Source organism: Bos indicus x Bos taurus, chromosome 15 (assembly GCF_003369695.1).
Source record: "Bos indicus x Bos taurus breed Angus x Brahman F1 hybrid chromosome 15, Bos_hybrid_MaternalHap_v2.0, whole genome shotgun sequence".
Classification (NCBI taxonomy): Eukaryota; Metazoa; Chordata; class Mammalia; order Artiodactyla; family Bovidae; genus Bos; species Bos indicus x Bos taurus.
This window is the reverse complement of record NC_040090.1, coordinates 55,176,999-55,197,958: the sequence shown is the minus strand read 5'-3', so window position 1 is coordinate 55,197,958 and position 20,960 is coordinate 55,176,999. Positions and strand designations below refer to the sequence as shown.

Below are 20,960 nucleotides of genomic sequence, written 5' to 3'. Positions count from 1 at the left end.
GCACCTACAACTTGCGCCAGGTATGTAGTCAGCATTCAGTATTTGAATAAATGAATGAAATAATGAAAAGAGTTCATTATTTGAATAATGAGAACATAACTCTGAGAAACGTCACCATTTAGGGGTGGACAGAGAAAAGAAGCCACCGAAGGGATTTGAGATAGCAAGGTTAGAGAAGTAGGAGGAAAAGCAGAAGGAGAGTGTGAGAGGAAGCGAGCTTCCAGAAGTTCAGCAATGCTGCAAAAGACCAGGTACAACAAGAACTACAAAGTCTCCATGAGTTTTAGCAACTAGAAGGTCATGGGAGTTTATGATGGCAGTGGTTTCAATGCAGGTGGTGAGTGGGCAGATGATAGTGTTTGTAGAGTATGTGGAAGATAGGAAGGAAGTGAGGCTATGAATGTAGGTGATCTTTTCAGAAACTTGGCAGCATCTTCATTAAGCAGTTTTTCTTTCCTTTTTCATTGATACTACTCCTCAAGCTACAGATCTTAAAAACAAAAAACAACAAGAAAAAATACTTTCCCTTTAATCATTCTCAACTTACTGACCTATCTTTCTTTACACTTCTTAAGTGAATGGAAGTATGTGACTGTATCTTGAATCCTCTTTCTTCTGTTAATTCTCCTAGCATTTCTCCTTTCTTTATTTTCTGACCTAGGCAGCCCTTGCAGTGTATCACTCTATAATGAATATATATATATAATTCGCTTATTCATTTATTTATCTATTCATCCTTGTTTCTCCTCTTTCTCTCACTCCCTATATTTAATACATCAAGAAATCCTGTGTACATGCTAAGTTGCTTTAGTTGTGTCTTACTCTTTGAAGCCCTATGGACTGTGGTCTGCCAGGCTCCTCTGTTCATGGGATTCTCCAGGCAAGAATACTGGAGTAGGATGCCACGCCTTCCCAAGGGACCTTCCTGACCCAGGGACTGAACCCAAATTTCTTATATCTCTTGCATTGGCAGGTAGGTTCTTTACCACTAGTGTCACCTGGGAAGCCCCCCTCAAACCCTTACTCTAGCTTCAAAATATATCTGGAGTCTGCTCATTTCTCATCACCTCCACATTACCTCCCAAGGCCAAGACTCCATCACCTCTCACTTGGACCGCAGCAGTCACCTGCCAGCAGACCTCCCCACCTTCACCCTTGCCTCTCTATTGTCTATTCTTACACCAACAACCAAAGTGGTCCTTTCAAGTATAAATTGACTATTTGGTCAGTCTACTGTGAAGAACCCTCCAGTAGCACATCATCTCACTTTAATTCTCTGTGGGATCTGAAGCACCCCCTCGCCCATTACTTGGCACAACTCGTTTCTCCCACTGTTCCTGTCATTGACCTTACTCCAGCCACAGTGGCCTCTTTGTTGTCCCAAACCCACTCCACCTCAGGCCATCTGCATTTTTCAGTTTATACTCAGAACACTCTTCCCACAGACATCATTTAGTTTACCCTCTCACTTCCTCAGCACACTGTTCAAATAAATAGCCCCTTAACCCAAAGGTCTCCACTGGCCAGCCTTCATACACAATTGCACCTTAGTGTCTCCCGGTTCTCCACCCTCTTCATCCTACTTACACAGCACTTGTCACCAGTTGACTTACGATGGTGACTTGTACGATGGTGACTTGTTTGTTGTCTGTTTCTTTCCACTAGAGTCTGAGCACCTACAAACAGTCCCTACCAAGAGCACCTCCCTTAGAGAAGCGGAGACAAAGATAACCAAGAAACTATTCCTGCCCTTGAGGAACCCACACTTCAGTGAGTCATCCAACCTAACAAGTAATTAGAATGGAAATACTCAAAGCAGTCTGGATGCCAGAGTTAGGCCTCGGGGAGCAGTGCGGTTTGGGGTAGCAGTTCGGGTGCTCTCCCGCCGGGGTAGTAGTTACAACCATGAGTTCACTCTAAGAGAATGTGAGAAACAAAAAGCACTCAGGAGACACCAGCGTCTAACGGGTGAAGGACAGAGGAAGCAGCCATGAAGAAGATGTGAAGACAGGCTGGAAGAATGGAAGAAAGATAAGAAGAGGAGCTCACTGAGGTTGCAGCTACTATTAATATTTTATCTTTCTAGAATATTACTGGAGAAGGTGATGGTACCCCACTCCAGTACTCTTGCCTGGAAAATCCCACGGATGAAGGAGCCTGGTAGGCTGCAGTCCATGGGGCCGCTAAGAGTCGGGCACGACTGAGCGACTTCACTTTCACTTTTCATTTCATGCATTGGAGAAGGAAATGGCAACCCACTCCAGTGTTCTTGCCTGGAGAATCCCAGGCACGGGGGAGCCTGGTGGGCTGCTGTCTATGGGGTCGCACAGAGTCGGACACAACTGAAGCGACTTAGCAGCAGCAGCAGAATATTACTAACAATTATAGCAGTGAACAAAATTATTAGCAATTTGCTGGGAACTTCCTGGTGGTTCAATGGTTAGGACTCGGCACTTTCATTGCTGGGACCCAGGTTCAATTCCCTGGTCGGGGAACTAAGATCCCACAAGCCAAGTAGTGTGGCCAAAAAAAAAAAAATTGCTACATGCCATTACTGTTCTAAGCATGTTCCATATTTTCACACATTAAAACTCACAACAATCCAGGAAGTTAGGCACTAGTATGGCCCTGTTTTACAAGGAGGGAATATTTTCACTTATCCAAGGGTACCCACCTACTGAGAAATAAAGATTAGAACCCAAATTGTTTGAGCTTGTACTCTTTTTTAAAAAACAAAATATTTATTTATTTTAAAATTTATTTGGATGCCCCGGTCTTAGTTGGGGGCATGTGGGATCTAGTTCCCTGACCAGGAACAGAACCCTGACCCTCTACATTGGGAGAGTGGAGTCTTAGCCACTGGACCACCAGGGAAATCCTGAGCTTGCACTCTTAATCACTATGTTGTTATCCATAATATGATACTATGCCAGGTGTATATGCCTTTTCCTTTTATTGAGTACATATAGGTCAGGTACTGTTCTAGGCATGGGCTTCCCTGGTGGCTCAGACGATAAAGAATCTGCCTACATGGAGACGCAGGTTCAATCCCTGGGTCAGCAAGATCCCCTAGAGAAGGAAATGCCAACCCACTCCAGTATTCTTGCCTGGGAAATCCCATGGACAGAGGAGCCTGGCGGGCTACATACAGTCCATGGGGTCACAAAGAGTCGGACATGACTGAGTGACTTTTCATTGTTCTAGGCTGTGGATACAGAGCAGTGAAGTGGACCAGGTCCCTCCCTTCACAGAGTGCATGTCCTTGTGGGGGAGACTGATGTGAAACAAGTCCGGAGATACAAGTGCTGTGAAGAAACACAAAATAGGGTAAGGTATCATGAATGACAGTGGTAGCCTCTCTGAGAAGGTGACATTTAAGTAGAGGTCTGAGGAAGTGAGCAAGTGAGCCAAGAGGATATCTGAGGGAAGAACATTCCAGGCAGAGGGAACAGCCAGTGCAGAAGCCTTAAGGTGTGGGTGTGCCGGTGTGTTCCAGGAACTGCAAGGAGGTCAGAGCAGCAGGAGCAGAGTGAACTAGAGTGGGAGATAAGGTTGGAAAGATACAGAAAGGCTTCCAGGACGTATGGTTAAGTGAAAAAGATTAAGGGATAAGCATAGTACATAGTTTGTATGGTATAATCAATCACATTGAGTAAAAAAGAATGTGAGTGTGTCCGTGTGTACATCCATACAGATAAATGAATAAATATATATTTGTTTATATTCTGAAGTAATAGACAAACTTAAAAGGGTGATTCCTTTCTGAGGAAAGGAAAGGATATTTACACTTCTTATTTTATACTCTTTCCTATTGTTTGAAAAATTTTACCATGTGTATGTTACTTTTATAATAACCATAATAATAGCTAAAAAAGAAATAAACTCTTAACCAGGTGTTAAGGGGATCCAGCTAAAATCCTCTTTCCCTTTATGGCTGAGCCTCTCCAAAGTTGCCTCCACCAGCTTCTTGCCCTCTCCCTGTTCTCTTCGACCAAACACAGTCCGACTCCAGACTCTCATCTTCCTTGGGCTCACCTGTGACTTCCCTGGCACCATAAGGAACACTCTTCAGTCCTTTTGCTTTTGGACCCCTCTGCTACGTTTGACATTGTTTATAGCTCCTCTGTTTGAAGCTCCTTCTCCCTTGGCTTCCCTCTTGCCCTCTTTTACTCACAGATCATTCTTTTTTTTTATATATTTCATTTTTGAATTATTATATATATATATATATATATATATATATATATATATATATTTGGCTCTGCTGTACAACATGTGGGATCTTAGTTCCCCCTGTAGTGGAAGCATGGAGTCAACCACTGCACCTCTAGAGAAGTCCCACCCTGAGCGTCCTTTCTCAGTCTCGTTCCACTGGTTACTCTTTGTTAGCTTACCCAATAGGAAGATAGGTTTCTTCTGATTCGATTCTTGACCCATCTGCCTCTGTGTGCCACACACACCCTTCTGTGTGGTCTCATTCCTGCCCATAGTTTCAGCAACCCTCTTCATACTTCCAAGTCCCAGATCTGTATGTTTAGATTTTTCTCCTGAGCTCTAGTCTACGATTCCAACTGCCAATAGGCAGTGTAATAAGTTGTCTAATAAGACAACTCCACCCGCAGATCTCACAGGATATCAAACTCCACTGTTCTAAAACCAAGCTTTTCTGGTGGCTCAGTGGTAAAGAATCCACCCGCCAATGTAGCAGACAGGGGTTCAATCCCTGACCTGGGAGGATCCCACTTGCTGCGGAGCAACTAAGCCTGTGAGCTACAAAGAAGAGTAGCCCCCTCCTCACTGCAATGAGAGAAAAGCCCACACAGCAACAAAGACCCAGCACAACCCAAAATAAAAGTAAATAAACTTATTTTAAAAATAAATAAATAAAACCAAGCTCATCATCTGCAAGCAAAAATACCTTCCTCCTCCTGTTGTCCTTATCTTAGTTGGTGGTATCACCACCTGCTGGATTGACCCAGCTGACAACCTGAGACAAACCCCTTTTTCATCCTCTAGATCAAAATGGACACCAAAAGTCATTCTATCTGCTAAGTAGCTCCAGAAGCTGTGCTCATTCCTGTTATGTTCACTACCTAGGCACGCTTCATCTGGACTACTACGTGTGGACAAATGAGTCTGAAGCCATAGGAAGAGGTCAGAAATATCATCACTTCATCTTCTACCTCTAGTTTCAAGATCAGCCTGCTTCCTTACACCCAGTTGCCAAGTGATGTGGCACAAATTCCATCATATCAGTCCCTGTTTAAAATCTATCCATTTCCCCCTAATCTTTCTAGAATAAATTCCAAACTCCTTAATATGATCTTACCAGTCATTTTTTTTTTTTATGGCCATGCCTCATGGGTTGTGGGATCTTATTTCCCCAACCAAGGATTGAACCTGGGCCCTCAGCAGTGAAAGCGTGGAGTCCTAACCACTGGACCGCCAGGTAATTCCCTGGCCAGTCATTTTTTGACACTGCCTCATGTACCTAATGTGTGGGCAATACTGAAGCCTTGTTTCTCAAAGGCCTCTTTCCTTTTCAAGTTTCTGTGGAATTTTTGTAACATAGCATCTTTGTACCTCCAGATCTAACATAATACCTGGTACAAAGTAGATGTTCAGTACATGCTCATTGAATAAAGATGCGCACAGAGGTTGAAGGTAAGAAACCAATCAGAAAAAAAGAAAGAAAGAAAGAAACCAATCAGAAGACGACTTTGTTGTTGTTGTTCAGTTGCCAGGTCTTGTCCCACTCTTTGCAATCCCAGGGACTGCAGCACGCCAGGTTCCTCTGTCCTCCACTGTCTCCCCGAGTTTGCTCGAATTCATGTTCACTGAGTCAGTAATGCTATCTAGCCATCTCATCCTCTGCCACCTCCCTTCTTTTGCCTTTAATCGTTCCCAGCATCAGGGTCTTTTCCATTGAGTCAGTTCTCATCAGCTGGTCAAAGTGGCCAGAAGAGTACTATATAAGAGTACAAGTTAGAGGTGACCAGGAAGAAAGGGAAAGGAAACGCTTTAGTGCAACATTTCCTTCAAGGTTCAACAGGGTGAAGTGGTAATTATCAAATAGGAATTATTCCTATCATCTTTCTCTCTTTGATAGATGCACACTTTGATACTCACTTTGTACAATTTCAGATGGAGACAATGTAGCTGATTTTAAATAAAATGTATTTTTATAAAAATCCAGGACATGCAACTCTGACAAAATAAAACACTTTGGGTATAAATCCCAAGGTCCAAGAGTGAAGCTGGGAAGGGTCATTTATTCCACAAACATTAACTGAGCTGATATAGACACTACTCAGCATAGGGGATACAAAGCAAAGCAATATGCAGTGCCTGTTCCCAAAGAGCTCAAGGCTCCCGAATTATCCAGTCTTTGCCTTTGGCCAAGACTACAGCCTAATCCTTTACAGAAAGCTAGCTGCTCATGCTGGGGCAATTATTTAAAGTCCTTTTAGTCATAGATGCAGCTATACTTACTTTTTCTGGAATGGAAATTCATGAAAGGGGCAGTAGCGAAATGTAATCACTGCCTCCTTAACGCATAGGCGCCTTCACAGAAGGCTCCCCTGGTGGCTCAGACTGTAAAGAATCTGCCCGCAATGCAGGAGACCTGAGTTCTATCCCTGAGTCCAGAAGATTCCCTGGAGGAGGGAATGACAACCCATAGAAGAGTAATGGACTTGGCCCTTCCTTCACCAAAGAAAGCAACATCTAAGGATTCTGAACTGTCCGCCATTCAGTGATGATCAAGTCTTCCTATGGGCCAGTCTGAATGACCCAGCTACCATTCTTTTCTTAGTTCCAGGACTTTGGGGACAACTAACACAATGTTTTCCATTGGGGACCTGTTTGGAGAAAGGAAATTGCTTATTTGAGAGGAGGTATATTCACCAGTGACTAAGAAAGTGTTTCTATCTGAATGAGAGAGAATACACTTTACTTGGATTAGGTCATTCAGTCTTCATTGATATTCTTATTTTGCAGATTAGGAAATTGAGGCATCATGAGCCTAGGTGCCCGGTTCAAGATCACATAACTACAACTACTGAATCTGAGCATACGATTGTTGTTGTTCAGTCGCTCAGTCATGTCTGTTTGTGACCTCATGGACTGCAGTAAGCCAGGCTTCCCTGTCCTTCACTGTCTCCCAGAGTTTGCTTAAATTCATGTCCATTGAATCGGTGATGCCATCCTACCACGTCACTTTCTATTGCCCGCCTTCTCCTCCTGCCTTCAGTCTTTCCCAGTATCAGGGTCTTTTCCAGTTAGTCGGCTCTTAGCATCATGTGGCCAAAGCATTGGAGCTTCAGTTTCAGCACCAGTTCTTCCAATGAATATTCCAGGTTGATTTCCTTTTAAGACTGACTTGTTTGATCTCCTCATTGTCCAAGGGACTCTCAAGAGTCTTCTCTAGCACCACAATTTGAAAGCATCAATTCTTTGGTGCTCAGCCTTCTTTATGGTCCAACTCTCATATCCATACATGAGTACTGGAAAAACTATAGCTTTGACTATAATGACCTTTGTCAGCAAAGTAATGTGTCTCCTTTTTAATCTGCCATCTAGGTTTGTGGTGACTTTTCTTCCAAGGAGCAAGCGTCTTTTAATTTCATGTCTGCAATCACCATCTGCAGTGATTTTGGAGCTCAAGAAAATAAAATTTGCCACTGTTTCTCCTTTTCTCCCATCCATTTGCCACGGAACTGGATGTCATGTTCTTTGTTTTTTGAATGTTGAGTTTAAAGCCAGGTTTTTCACTCTCCTCTTTCATCCTCATCAAGAGGCTCTTTAGTTACTCTTCACTTTCTGCCATTAGAGTGGTAGGAGTAAGAATTACATGTGTGCTAAGTTGATTGAGTCATGTCCGACTCTTCGGGACACCATGGACTGCAACCTGCCAGTATCCTCTGTCCATGGGATTCTCCAGGCAAGAACACTGGAGTGGGTTGCCATGCTCTCCTCTAGAGGATCTTTCAACCCAGGGATTGAACCCATGTCTCTTAAGACTACTGCCTTAGCAGGTGAGTTCTTTACCTCTAGAGCAACCTGGGAACCCTGGGAGTATGAATTAGTACAATCTTAACAAGGGGGCAACTCAGTCTTTACAGGGGACAATGTGGCAACATTTATCAAAATTATAAGTGTACATACCTTTTGACCTAGCAATTCCACTTCTAGAAATTATACTACAGACATAGTTACACATTTGCAAAATAAGATATGTTCAAGGTTGTACACTGCAGGATTGTTTGAAAGTTTGGAAATAACTTGTGTACACTAACAGAGAACTAGTTAAATAAATTATGCTTCATCTATTCCACACAGCCCCCTTCAAGAATAAGGAAATGCTGTCTACTGATCAGAATGATTTCTAAGATTTCTAAGCAGGATCCAGGAAATGGGTTTGATAGTCTTTCATTTGTGGAAAAACGTCTATATGTATTTGCTTGTATAGGTATAGACTATCTTTTGAAGAATATACAAGAGATTGATAACCTTAGTTGCCACTAAGAAAGGATAAGGTATGACTGTGGGAGGGAAGTGGAGGGAAGTTAAGAGTAGAGTGAAAACTTCTTTAAATTTGTAACCATATGTATATATTAGATATTCAAGAAAAATAAACTGAATTAAAATTTAAAATAAAAAATAATAAAGCACATGCAGTTTACAGTAACTTATGAGTAAGGCATAGAATGTCTTCTTTTAAAAAATACATTCACATTGTTGGGACTTCCCTGGTGGTCCAGTGGCTAAGATTCTGTGCTCCCAATGCAGGGGGCCTGGGTTTGATCCCTGGGCAGGGAACTAGATTCCACATGCTGCAACTAAGATCCTGTGTGCCACAACTAAGACCTGGTACAGCAAAAAAAAAAAAAAATATATATATATATATATATATATATGTATATACAGTCACATTGGTGTGCAGCTATTACCACATCCATCACCGTAACTCGTTCCATATTATAAATCTGAAACTCTACCAATTAAACAATAACACCCCATTTTCCTCTCACTCCATCCTCTGGCAACCATTCTACTTTGTCTTTACGTTTTTGACTACCCTAAGTATCTCATATAAGTGTGTGTGCTGTCACTTCAGTTGTGTCTGACTCTGCAACCCTATGGACTGTAGCCCATCAGACTCCTCTGTCCATGGGATTCTCCAGGCAAGAATACTGGAATGGGTTGCCATGTCCTTTTCCAGGGGATCTTCCTGATCAGGGATCAAACCCATATCTCCTATGTCTCCTACACTGGCAGGCAGGTTCTTTACCACTAGTGCCACCTGGGAGTGAAGTGAAAGTTGCTCATTCTTTGTAACCCCATGGACTATACAGTCCATGGAATTCTCCAGGCCAGAATACTGGAGTGGGTAGTCTTTCCCTTCTCCAGGGTATTGAACCCAGGTCTTCCACATTGCAGGCAGATTCTTTACCAGCTGAGTCACCAGGGAAGCTCAAGAATACTGGAGTGGGTAGCCACTCCACCACTCGGTGTACCCGAACCTTCTCTAGTGGATCTTCCCAACCCAGGAATCAAACCCGGGTCTCCTGCATTGCAGGCAGATTCTGTACCAACTGAGCTATCAGGGAAGCCACCTGGGAAGCCCCATATAAATGGAATCACAATATTTATCTTTTTATGATTGATTGATTTTATTTAGCATAATGTCCTCAAGATTCATCCATCTTGTAACATATTTCAGAACTCCCTTTCTTTTTTAAGGCCAAATAATATTCTATTGTATGAGCATACCACATTTTGGTAATCCATTCATTAGTTGATGAATACTGGGTTTGTGTCCATGTTTTGGCTATTGTGAATAATGCTGCCATGAACATGGGTATACAAATACTTCCTCAAGACTGTGGTTTCAAGTTTTAGGGGGGTATATACCCAGAAGTGGAATTGCTGGAGTAATTCTTTTTTTCCAAGGAACCACCATACTGTTTTCCACAATGGTGGCACCATTTTATATTCCTGCTTACAGTGCACAAAGGTTCCAATTTCTCCACATCTTCACCAACATTTGTTTTCCATTTAAAAAATAATAATAGTCATCCTAATGAGTGTGAGGTAGCATAGTATGTCTCTCGGGGAATCAGCAGTATGGTTAGACCCCAGTGAGATTTAGTTTTGCACTTACTTACTATCCTTGTGATTTTGGACAATACACCAGTTTCCCCATTCATCAAATCAGAATTATCTCGGAGGGTTGGTGAGAACTGAAAGTGCATAAAGTACTCAGGCTCACAGAAAGCACTCGACAGATGTTATTGTTTCTGCCTTAAGAGCTCCAACAATAAACCAAATTCTGACTTGCTCGTGCTCCTTTTGGACTAGTCAGGAGGCAAAGAGACAAACCAGATGATTTTATCAAGTTTTCTACTTGGAGGCTTGAGTCTGAGGACTTAACACAATCTTCAGGGACATTCTTCCTTCCTGCTGTCCCCACTGAACCTGCAGACCTCCCACCTGTGCCCTAAGAAGTATGTTTGAAATGAAGAGGTTACTCAGAACCCAGCAGGTTTATGTATTCTCAGGGGTGGAGGACGGGAAGAAATCCTGTTGACACAGTTGTAAAGCCTGTCACTCAGTCCCCTGCCTATTACCTCTATAGACCGTTATGCATATTAAAGAAGGGGGGGCGGCAAATACAAAAGAAAAATAAGCGAGAGAGAGTGAGAGGGGGAACAAATCAGGATGCTTGCGGGAATCCACGTGGTCGCCAATCTGTAACTGATCAGAGCAGCGACACTGAAGCAAAACCCCCAGCGCCTAACGCTAAATATATTGCAGTGGAGAAACCGTCCACAATGGGGTGTCTATGTCCTTCGCAGAGTCCTGGGGCTGCCGTTTAAGAGACCCTTCCCCTGCTCCCACCCTTTTTGCACCTAGTAAACCACGCGATGTAACAACGGAATCTGGTTCTGTGTGTGCGCTCTGTGTGTGTGCGCTTTGCAAACCATCTGGGCTCCATCCTGCGCGGTTGGAACCACGATCGATCCGGGACGAGTTGGGGGAGTTGAAGCTTGCCTGTGTCTCCTCCCTTTCTCCGCTCCTCTAGGCCCCCACCCCATCGTTCGCTCAGCACAAACGTTTCGCGGGTGGAGGGACGTACGTTTTCAGCACCAGGAGGCCGTGGACCTTCTCTGGAGGCGTGCAGAGCACCCTCCAGAGGGCCAGAGCTGATTGCAACCTGCTCACCACGACCCTCCCCCTCCTCCCCAAATTCACCGCCCCAGGCTGTTATATTACTGGCCGGGCGCCGTACGGGTGCGGGAGTCCAGGAAGGCTGCGTGACCTTCCAGCGAACTCCACCTCGGCCGGGGGTTTGGGGGGGTGGGGATGGAGGCTGCCCCGGGGCCTGCAGGCTGTGTATCGATCCCCCAGCCTCAGCCAACGCAAGTTCTCCCAGTACAAACCCCTCCCTCCCTTCTGTGCTTTCCCATCCTCGCAGGCTTCTAACGCCTAGCTTGAGGCGCCCTCCCTTCTTTCCCGCAATAAAGTAAACGGGGTGGATATGCATCCCCCGCCCTAACCCTCCTCCTTCCCCCTCCCCCCTCTGCCCACTAACCCCGCGCACAGAGCTCGCCGCCGGCGGGCCCCTTTCCACCCTGTGTATCATAATGCCCAACGCTCTTCTCCTCCCCCTCTCTTAATCAGAAACGTGCTCGCGAGCCCCCCTCCCTCCGCGTGCATATATTAGGGTCTGCTTTGCATGCAGCGGCAGGCAGAGAACGGAGGAAGAAGGGGCGGGGGCGCTTTTGCCCGCCTCTTCCCTCCAGGCCCCGTTAGCCACCCAGTTTCAGCTTCGTTGTAACGCCGCCTCGTTAGCGGAGCACGCCGGGGCCCCAGTGCCCGGGCGGGAGAAACAGTCCAACTCTGTGCAGAAGGGCACCCAAACCAGACGTTCCCCATCCCCGAGTGCACAGTAGGAAGAGGAGGTGGCGAGAGCCCGAACCACTCGGTGTACGCATTTTGCAGAGAGCTCCAGCATGAAAATGGGAGGGGCTCTTTTAAAAATTTTTTTATTTTTTAAAGCGCATTCATTGAGGGCCTTCCTATTTTGCATAGAGTAAACTGGGCAACAATTCCGTCTTGCCTGTAGCACAATAAGGGCTCTTTTATTCTAGAAGTGTTAAATCCGGGCTAACCCATCTCGCATCCGTGCCTCGAGGCGGAGAAGGCGCACTCTTCCCCGGCCCGGCAGCCGCGTTAGACTGGAAGCGGCTCTCGCGGGCGGTTCGATTCCCAGCGCATCCCGGGAACGTGTGTAATCGGCCTCTCGGCTCTCGAGGCTGCGGGCGGTGTGGCTCCCTCCGCCTCCATCCACCCCGTAGCCCTCGCCCCTCCCCCTCTCCCCGGAACCCGCGCTCCGCGTCGGGCTCCTGGGCTTCCTTCCCCCCGCCTTCTCCCGAGTCTGCCGCTCCCGGAGGGCGGGGCACGCAGTTATCCAGGTTGCGGGGCGGGAGGGCGGGCGGCAGGCTGCGGCCCGGGCCTCGGGATGGCATAGCGGCGGCCCGGCGTCGGCAGGGCGTGCCTGAGCCCGCTATACAGCTCGCTGGGCCGGCTGGCGCGGCCCGGCGCTCGGCATAGCGGCGGCGGCCTGCTGGCGGCCGGGCGGCGCCGGGCGGCCCAGGCAGGTTCCGGGGCCCGCGGCCCCCCCCCTCGGCCTCCCCGCCCCCCTGTGTTGTCGCCTCTCCCTCTCGCTGCTTCACTTCACGGGGCGAACATGGCGCACAGCTGTCGGTGGCGCTTCCCCGCCCGACCCGGGACCACCGGGGGTGGCGGCGGCGGGGGGCGCCGGGGCCTAGGGGGCGCCCCGCGGCAACGCGTCCCGGCCTTGCTGCTTCCCCCCGGGCCTCCGGTCGGCGGCGGCGGCCCCGGGGCGCCCCCCTCCCCCCCGGCTGTGGCGGCCGCGGCGGCGGCGGCGGGAAGCGGCGGGGCCGGGGTTCCAGGGGGAGCGGCCGCCGCCTCAGCAGCCTCCTCGTCGTCCGCCTCGTCTTCGTCTTCGTCATCGTCCTCAGCCTCCTCCGGGCCGGCCCTGCTCCGGGTGGGCCCGGGCTTCGACGCGGCGCTGCAGGTCTCGGCCGCCATCGGCACCAACCTGCGCCGGTTCCGGGCCGTGTTTGGGGAGAGCGGCGGGGGAGGCGGCAGCGGAGAGGTAAGGGGGCGAGGAACCCCCCAGGTCCGGGGTCTCGACCCTCTGCGGATCCCCCCTCCCCTCCCCCATCCGGGATTGTGGAGCATCCCAATTCGGGGACCATCCCTGGGTCCCTGACCCGGGGCAAACGGCCCTCCCATCTCGGGTCCCCCATACCGGGGTGCAGACCCCAAGGCCCCCCCACCCCGGGGTTCGGACCCATCTGGCCGAGGGCCTTTGCCCCCGACCCTCCTTGCCCTGACCCTTCCCCAAATCCTTTGGCACAGACCCCCCTCCCGGGTTTCCCATCCCGGGACTGAACCCCTCCTCCCTTTCACAGATTACCTCATCCGAGCAAGATTCCTCCCTCCCTCCCTTCCTAGAGACTTGATCCCGCCACATCCCCGCCTCCCTCTCTGGGCAGATGTTTTACTCCTGGGGCAGTTTTCCTCTCGGGCATCTCTCGGGTGATGGCCTCATCCAAAGCCACGTTCTTCTCCCACCCTTGGGGATCGGTGTCCCTTCCAGCACCTTGCTTCCGAAGACCTGGTGAACCCTCGCCCGGTCCCCGGGCCAGGTTCCTACACCAGCAGCCACTCCCCCTTCCCTCACCTCCACCCGCGCCCCCCCCTACCCACCCACAGCAGAGAGGTCCTCCCGTCATCCCGCCCCACCCCACCGGGAAAAAGCTACTTTCCTCTCCACCTTTCTCCCTTTGCCTCCTTTCCCTCTGAAGATAACGGTGATCTCTTCGTACAGCAGTCTGTTTCCCCCCATCTTACAGAGCTGCAGTTTCTAGCCTACGGGTAGCAGGGGCTTACACTACCTTCACTCCACCCTTTCCCTCCTTTAGAATGAAGGGTTAGTGGCATCTTTGCGGGGGGAAAATAGTCCACTGTCCCTCAGGCTCAGAGAAGAGCAGCTCTCCACCATTTCCCCTGGAGAGGAGGCAGGCTTTCCCCTCCAGCTCTGGGGAAGGGGGCCCCCGTGAGGGGAGGTGTTTGTGGGGGACTTGGGCAGCATCCTCCCAGGGGAAGCAGCTGCTGCTCTCCTACCCCACCCACTGTGCCTGAGAGCACGCAGTCTCTAGCCCTAGCTCCCTCCCGCCCTTCTTTTCTCCGTCATTTCATTATTGATCCACCTTTTCCTAGGCCAATCCTGGGGCTTGGAAGGGGTGGGGGAAGCAGGGTTGGGGTGAGGAGAGTAGATAAGGGACAGTTTTACTGGTGGCTGCTTCTGGTGGAGAGAAAGAGGGTTATGAAGAGCTTATGAAGCAAAGTTATCCTTGGAAGGAGTTAGGGCTCTCTCTGATTTGTTTTAAGGGGGACCCAGGGAGGATGAAGGGTCTCGAGCTTTGCTCTTTCCACATTAGTATCGGGAGGAGAATGGGGAGGCTTTGGTAGGCATTATTCGGCCCCCTTCAGCCAAAAGGAAAGTTGCCCTGGGAAGGGAAGTTGAGTTCAGGTTCAGCCAGTGGCGTTGCGCATTTGTTTTCCATTGGGTGCAGAAGGGGGAGTTTGAATTGGAGGGAAAGGGGCAGAATGGCATGGAGGGGGGTGCTAGAAGGAGGAAGAGCAGCTGCTTGGGGCTGAAGCTGAGTGGGTAGGGGGTTGCTGCTCTGGAGTGCTCTTGATTGAAACAGAAAGGGAAAGATAACAACGAGCCGTTTCCTGCGTGCTCTGCCGTTGGTGCACACAAAATATCCTGGGCAAACCCCTGGTCCCCTATTGTGCCCTGCACCCCTTTAGATCTACGGAAAGATCCTGGGAGGAAGGGGAGGGAGGAGATCCCAGGGACCCTGGCCCCTCCTTTCAAGGAGCTGGCATTTTTTAGTTGTTAGTCTTCCTGCCTCCTTTTTTAAATCGTTTCTAAGGCAGCATGATGAGGAGACTGACAACAACCCGCCTTCTGACAGAGCAAGGAGGACATGATGGGGGCGTGTTCCTTGCTCTCTAGCTAGCTGCAGCGTCCCTCTTCCCTGCCTCTCTCTGCTCTCTCTCCACCTCCTTTTCCCAGCCTTCAGAAGGCAGCTGCAGTCAGCAGGGTTGTTTGAGACTATTTATTGGTTGCTGTAGATTATTATTTTTTTTTGAAAGGCCAATTCTGTATTTTTTAAGCTAACAACACAGATCCCATGTAGTTGGAGAACCAAAGGCCTCATACATGACAAAAAGACTGAACCGTTCAGGTTACTTGCATGGAGTTGGTGCTTAAATGTGAGTTGATTTTGCTTTTTTAAAAGATACAGCAGCAAAAAAAAAAAAAAAAATAGACTTACTGACATTTCATTTACCTTCTTATTTTCAAAACTGAGACTTGCCTGGTTATATGTAGAATTTTAGCCCATGTATACTTGAGTATAATAAGAACGTCTCTATTAGGAGAAGTTAGTCTATTTTTAAGGGGATCCTGAGAAGCATTTTCTTCTTGTTTAGCATGCTTGTATATTTTGTATTGAAGGACCAAGTACTTGTTCACATTCCAAATGTTATCACATATTCAAAAGCAAAGTTTTATGCTGACAGCTTCCAATCATAGCTTTTCAAGAGACTGGTTAGAAAGAGAGCCACCTGGATTCAGGGACCTAATGTCTGGGCACCAGAATATTTTATCTGTTGGTCTTTGACAAGTCACCTTTAAAGTTTTAATCAGGTGCTAACATTTTCTTATCCACTGGCATTATTTTGTTTAGCATTAGTATGTAGTGTAAAGCCTGTCAAAGAGTTGCAGTAATTTCAACTAAGAGCATATTAATTTTTTTTTCTTTAAGACTTTTGCGTGAACAGTAGTTGCTACTTCAGTATGAGACGAATGGTTGACTCCTTATGTTAAACTTCAGTATTTTTTCTGAATTGGGCTAGAATGAGCTGTTGTTCCATTGGGAAGCCTTTCATGTGGTAGTTTGAGTTACTCTAGGACGGGTTAATGGTGTATATTCATGAGTACTCACTCATGGTATGGTTTAGTACTAAACCATAGTGGTTACAGCCTTGGACCTGGTTGTTTTCAGTGTAGAAACCAAGAGTTTTGTTAGAGAGTCTTAACAAATCAATGATAAAAGTTCCAAAAAGGAGGTTTAGGGTTTCCCTGGGCTAACACGAAGTTCTAAGGGTTGTTTCTCAGAAGTTGCTCACAGATCTGCATCAAGCCCTTTCTGGTTCATGAAGGCATAGATTGTGATCCAGAGTGATTCTGGCCTCTTTATATTCTGGTTCGCTTTAAGTGAATAATGACTATAATTTCTCCATAACAAAAGCGCACTCATTGAACTGCTAAGTTCAAGTGGTTGAAAGATGACAGAACTTCCAGGTCAGTTCCCGCCTGCAGCTCCTGTAGCTGCAGGTTTGTCCCTTACTGCCACACGTTCTGAACTTCCCTGGGGACTGAATCTCTCTCTGAGTAATAACTACATGTAAGAGTTTTTCATGACCAAATTCTGTCAGATGGGATTATTTTTTAAAAAAATCTACATAGTGTTGCTGGTCTCCTGTTGGGGCTTTCTTTGTGACAATTGTGAAATAGAATTAATTTGAGTTTTATTTGATTGTGCACTGTAAGAAATCTCAGCGGTCTGCTTTTTTGCTTCCCTCTGCCCTGAATGGTGTCAGGGTCCTACTTTTTGAGGATTGTCTCAGGTGGTGTTTATGTGAGTCTACTGTGCCATCTAAATATACATAGTTCAGCATTCTCTGTTGATTAGAATTGGGACTTTTTAATATGAATCCCTCAATGGTCCACTTATCAGCATGTAGTCTTTGTTTATTACCTTCATACTCCAGTTACTGTTCATACCACCTCACAAAAGGTTAAAAGCAGTATTTCCATTCTGATTGAACATGGCAGACTTTGATCAGCTATAAATGGAAACTGAATCACAACATTGTTATGTATTTGTCTTTATTCTTGAAATGGCAGTTTAGTTCAGGTAGCCCCAGGTGGGCTCTTGAGTGGGGATTAGAAAAGATGTAGTTGTGGAGTGGGAGAGCATCTGTGATTTTTTTTTTTAATGGTCTCTGGGTATATGTGCCAAGAGTGGAAGTTGCTCTTTCATTGCCCTCACAGCTAATCCTGAGCTGGGCAGAAGGAAAGTGAAGCAGAAAACAGGTGGGCTAGAAGAAACCCCTCCGAGTGGAAGTCGGTAGACATGACATGAGTCCTCGTACTCATCTCTTTCACTCACCAGTCTGGACAATTTCACTTTTAATCTGAAACTTCCGACCTGTAAAATGAGAAGGTTGGGCCACATGTCAGTTCAGGAATCTTTTCTGCTCCAGTATTCTCATTCCTTTCTGTTATATTAATTATTTGCTCAGGTCAGAACTTATTCTTAATTTTTTTTAAGAGTCAGAGTCAGTGAACCTGTTTGGTAATTTTTAATATCAGAGTGTACATTAGCCCATTTAACTGCCATTTAACTGCCATTATTATTGGGAAGAGAAATTTGAACTCGGTAGGAAAGTTTTCTTTGTATGGACAAGATGTAAGAACTCTATGGGGAAAGTTCTTAGCTGAAGTTGACCAATTTCATTTATGAGAAAAATGAAGATACAATTTTGAGTATAACTCATTTTCTGATATTTAGACGCCCTCTTGTTTGGCTAGATTTGTTTCTATGTTTTCAATATTGTTGATTCTTGACTGTCCGAAAAGAAGTTATTTTCAGTCTAGGTTGTATATTCTTTTAGGTGTATGAGCTTTTAAATGGAAAAAAAAAATTCAAGACACTAATGTATTTATAAGTCCAAAGTGATGGTGCCCACATTGCAGGGAGTAGTTGTTAATAGGCTCAGAAACATACTCTGGTTTTTACTGAGCATCCCAAATGCAACCTTTAGAACTTTTCTTCACCTCTCACTGAAAGGCATATCACTTGTCTCCACCTTTGCTTTCCATCTAATTATCTTAAGGCACTTGCTCTTGTAGGAAATTGTTGGGTCACAAAACAGTGATTGATCTTGACTGGAAGTTGAGAAAACACTCATCTTGACTCCCCTCCCATGTCTGCTCACCTGGTATCCGGCCTTCCACAGAGCAGCCGGACAGACTTACTACCTACTGCCTTCCTTGCCCTGTGGCTAAAGGGGGTGGGTAGCCCTGCTATGCTTGCTCTGAGGCAAAACAGACTGCACTGCCTCTCTCTCCTTTGGAGACTCACTGTTTTAATTGTAGGTCTCCTAATTAAGATCTCTTTGTGCCTGCCCACATTCCACTAGTGTTGGCACAGAACTTCAGCTTCCTTCTAGCACTTAACTGAAGGCCTTCAGTCAGGCCTTTTGTGAACATCTTGTCTCTTTCCATTCTTCTTCTGCCAAGGTGGAGAGCCCAGCGGCGGAGACCTATGAGACTGGGGAAAGCTTTGTGACTGTCACTACTTTGGGAGGAATTTATTCTTGGATTGCTGGGATGGGACCTTCTTTTGTTTGCATATGTTATTTTCAGGAATTAAGAAAGGTTAAATTACTAATGAGTCTGACATGCGATACCTACATTTAAGTCAGATTCTTAACCCTGTAGGCACTAGTGGGAAGGAGGAAGCTAAAGAGTTTACTATTAAAAGTATTTGTTTGGGTCTTATCTACACTGGTTTAAAGCTTGGTGAACAAAATCTTATGGAGTAAATCACGGACTTGGGCTTTCTGTGGTTTCGAAGATGATCAATCAAATGAAATGATTAAATTGTATCAGATTTTTAAAAAAATACTTATTTTTATTTATTTATTTGGCTGGTCCAGGGCTTAGTTGCAGCACATAGGATTTTTAGTTGCTGTGTGTGGGATCTAGTTCCCTGACCAGGGATTGAAACCAGACCCCCTGAATTGGGAGCTCCGAGTCTTAACCACTAGACTACCAGGGAAGCCCACTGTATCAGATTTTAAAACATGGAGTTAACTTTGATATTTGAATTAACTTTTTTGATTAGAAAAGATTTCCGGAGGGTCTCGAAATTGTTGAGTTAATTAAGAATACTCTTGTGAGTCTCCAGTATCTCTTGAGAAGATCAGGAATTGGCTAGGCTTCTAGAGTAGTTTCAGAATAAGGGAAAGTAATTTTTCTGGAAAATGTAGTTTTACTCTAGCTCCTACTGTGTAAGTGCTCACAATACAGTCCTTTATATGTGGCATGTTAGAGGAACTGCAGTCTTTATAAAGAATAAGGAATCTTGACTCCTTCACCTGGATCCAGATGGTTTCATTGATCACATCGGTATAAGATGGACAAAGGGCTACTTTTTTGTTGTTATTGTCATTTCCTTGGTTGTGAAGAAGGCCTGAAAGAAGGAAGTTCAGGATCTTTATGGCATGCATGAAATAAAGCTGGAGGCCTGTGCTCTTACACCTGAGTGGGTGGTTTTATGGCCTAATGCTCTAATTGCTGGCATTTATGACAGTGTGGATGCAACTGGCCCTGTGGCTGAGGTGGATTATGTTGGGAATAAGGAGAGAAAAGGGGTCCTTTTGTTAGCCTTTTCATTTTCGCCCTCAATAAGTTCTCTGAGAAAGCCCTGAGGAAATACAGAGACACTTGGACTGAGGGAATGACATCCCATAAAATGGTTCTTTACGTTTTTAAAAAAGATGAGCTGCTTTTCTTGACCTATCCAAAGAAATCCATACCACCACTGTTAAATATTTCAATGAGCTTTGTACCTTGTCAGGTTACACTCCAGGGGAAGCCAACCAGGAGAAGGTTGGAGGCACTGCCAGGCATTTGCTTCTAAAAAGCAAGATATTTGAAAGAAGAATTCTGTTGTGTGAATTTTATTGTAGTTGTTTTGGATGATGTAAATCCTCTTGTAAGCTGAGTCTGAAACTTCTTAGAGGCCAAACTTGCTTTAACTTTTTAGATGTTGAATATAACTATTCTGATGTGTTTTAGTTTTAAGGAAACAGTTAAAGATATAAATGTAAGAGTTAGTTGGCAGTTTTCTGTGCTGTGTATGAAAATTCCCCTTTTCTTTGAAATGAGTAGTTGTTTTTCTATTTGACAAATAGACTGAAGGGATTTCCCCAGCTCTTTTACCTTTAATTATCACTACAGGAGTGCCTTGTATGGCACCAGTGGGTAGGATCTATTCAACTGGCATTTATTTCTGGAGTTGGAGTTTTTTCCCCATATATTTTATCTGTTTTCTTGCATTTCTTTTTTTGTGTTTGGTTGGAATATTTGAGTGTAGACGTTTTGATGCCTTTCATCAGTTAAGAGCTATGAACCTTTCTAACATTTGGACTGTTGCAGAGAGATCCAACCCTTACAATCCACACTTTGCTGAAGCATCATTGTTTCATTCTCATTTTACAGCATCAAAGTAATTGTGGCTTTCTGTCTTGAATTAGGGGAATAATATTACTTGTAAGGAGTGTTTTAGACAACCTTTTTAAAATGAAGCTCTCCTTTGTACTCTCTCAGTTCTAAAAACTGGGGAGTAGTTAATCACACATATCTGTAATAAGTATCTACACCTCGAGGAATAAATATTTACACATGCTTGTATTCAACCTCTGTCCATCCATGATTATTGACTGATTTTTTAGATCAAACATAAACATACAACATTGTCCCTAGATTATTGCCTTTAATTATAAGCAGTAAAACCATGTGGATAGCATCTCTTTAAGCTTAGTTAATGAGGAAATCCTTTTGTAATCTCTCCAGCAAGGATTTTTTATTCATGCATGTATAAATACCTTTACAAAGGAAAGGTAGAATCTTATTATCTAATCTGTAATTGTGTGAGATAGTATAGCACAGTAATTAGGAGCTATTAAGACCATGAGCTCTGGATTTAGACTGGCTG

General features: G+C 45.7%; 1 protein-coding gene and 1 long non-coding RNA gene across 7 annotated transcripts in view; both read left to right on the top strand.

Moving 5' to 3' along the window:
• The first annotated feature begins 931 nt into the window (after positions 1-931).
• Positions 932-7,623, top strand: LOC113905119. Its single transcript, XR_003514599.1, has 4 exons — positions 932-973; positions 1,666-1,770; positions 3,205-3,327; positions 7,582-7,623. It is a non-coding gene; the product is annotated as an uncharacterized LOC113905119 (long non-coding RNA).
• A 5,097-nt stretch (positions 7,624-12,720) lies between these two features.
• The window catches only part of KMT2A (lysine methyltransferase 2A), a 77,955-nt gene continuing 69,715 nt past the window's right edge, over positions 12,721-20,960 (top strand). For 4 of the 6 annotated variants that reach the window (XM_027563585.1, XM_027563586.1, XM_027563589.1 and 1 more), the window contains exons 1-2: positions 12,721-13,186; positions 15,283-15,381. In XM_027563585.1, the coding sequence (XP_027419386.1) occupies positions 12,755-13,186; positions 15,283-15,381 (531 nt within the window). In that variant the 5' untranslated portion in view covers positions 12,721-12,754. The remainder of the gene's footprint in view (positions 13,187-15,282; positions 15,382-20,960) is intronic. The other 2 variants (XM_027563588.1, XM_027563587.1) reach the window with 1 other exon arrangement.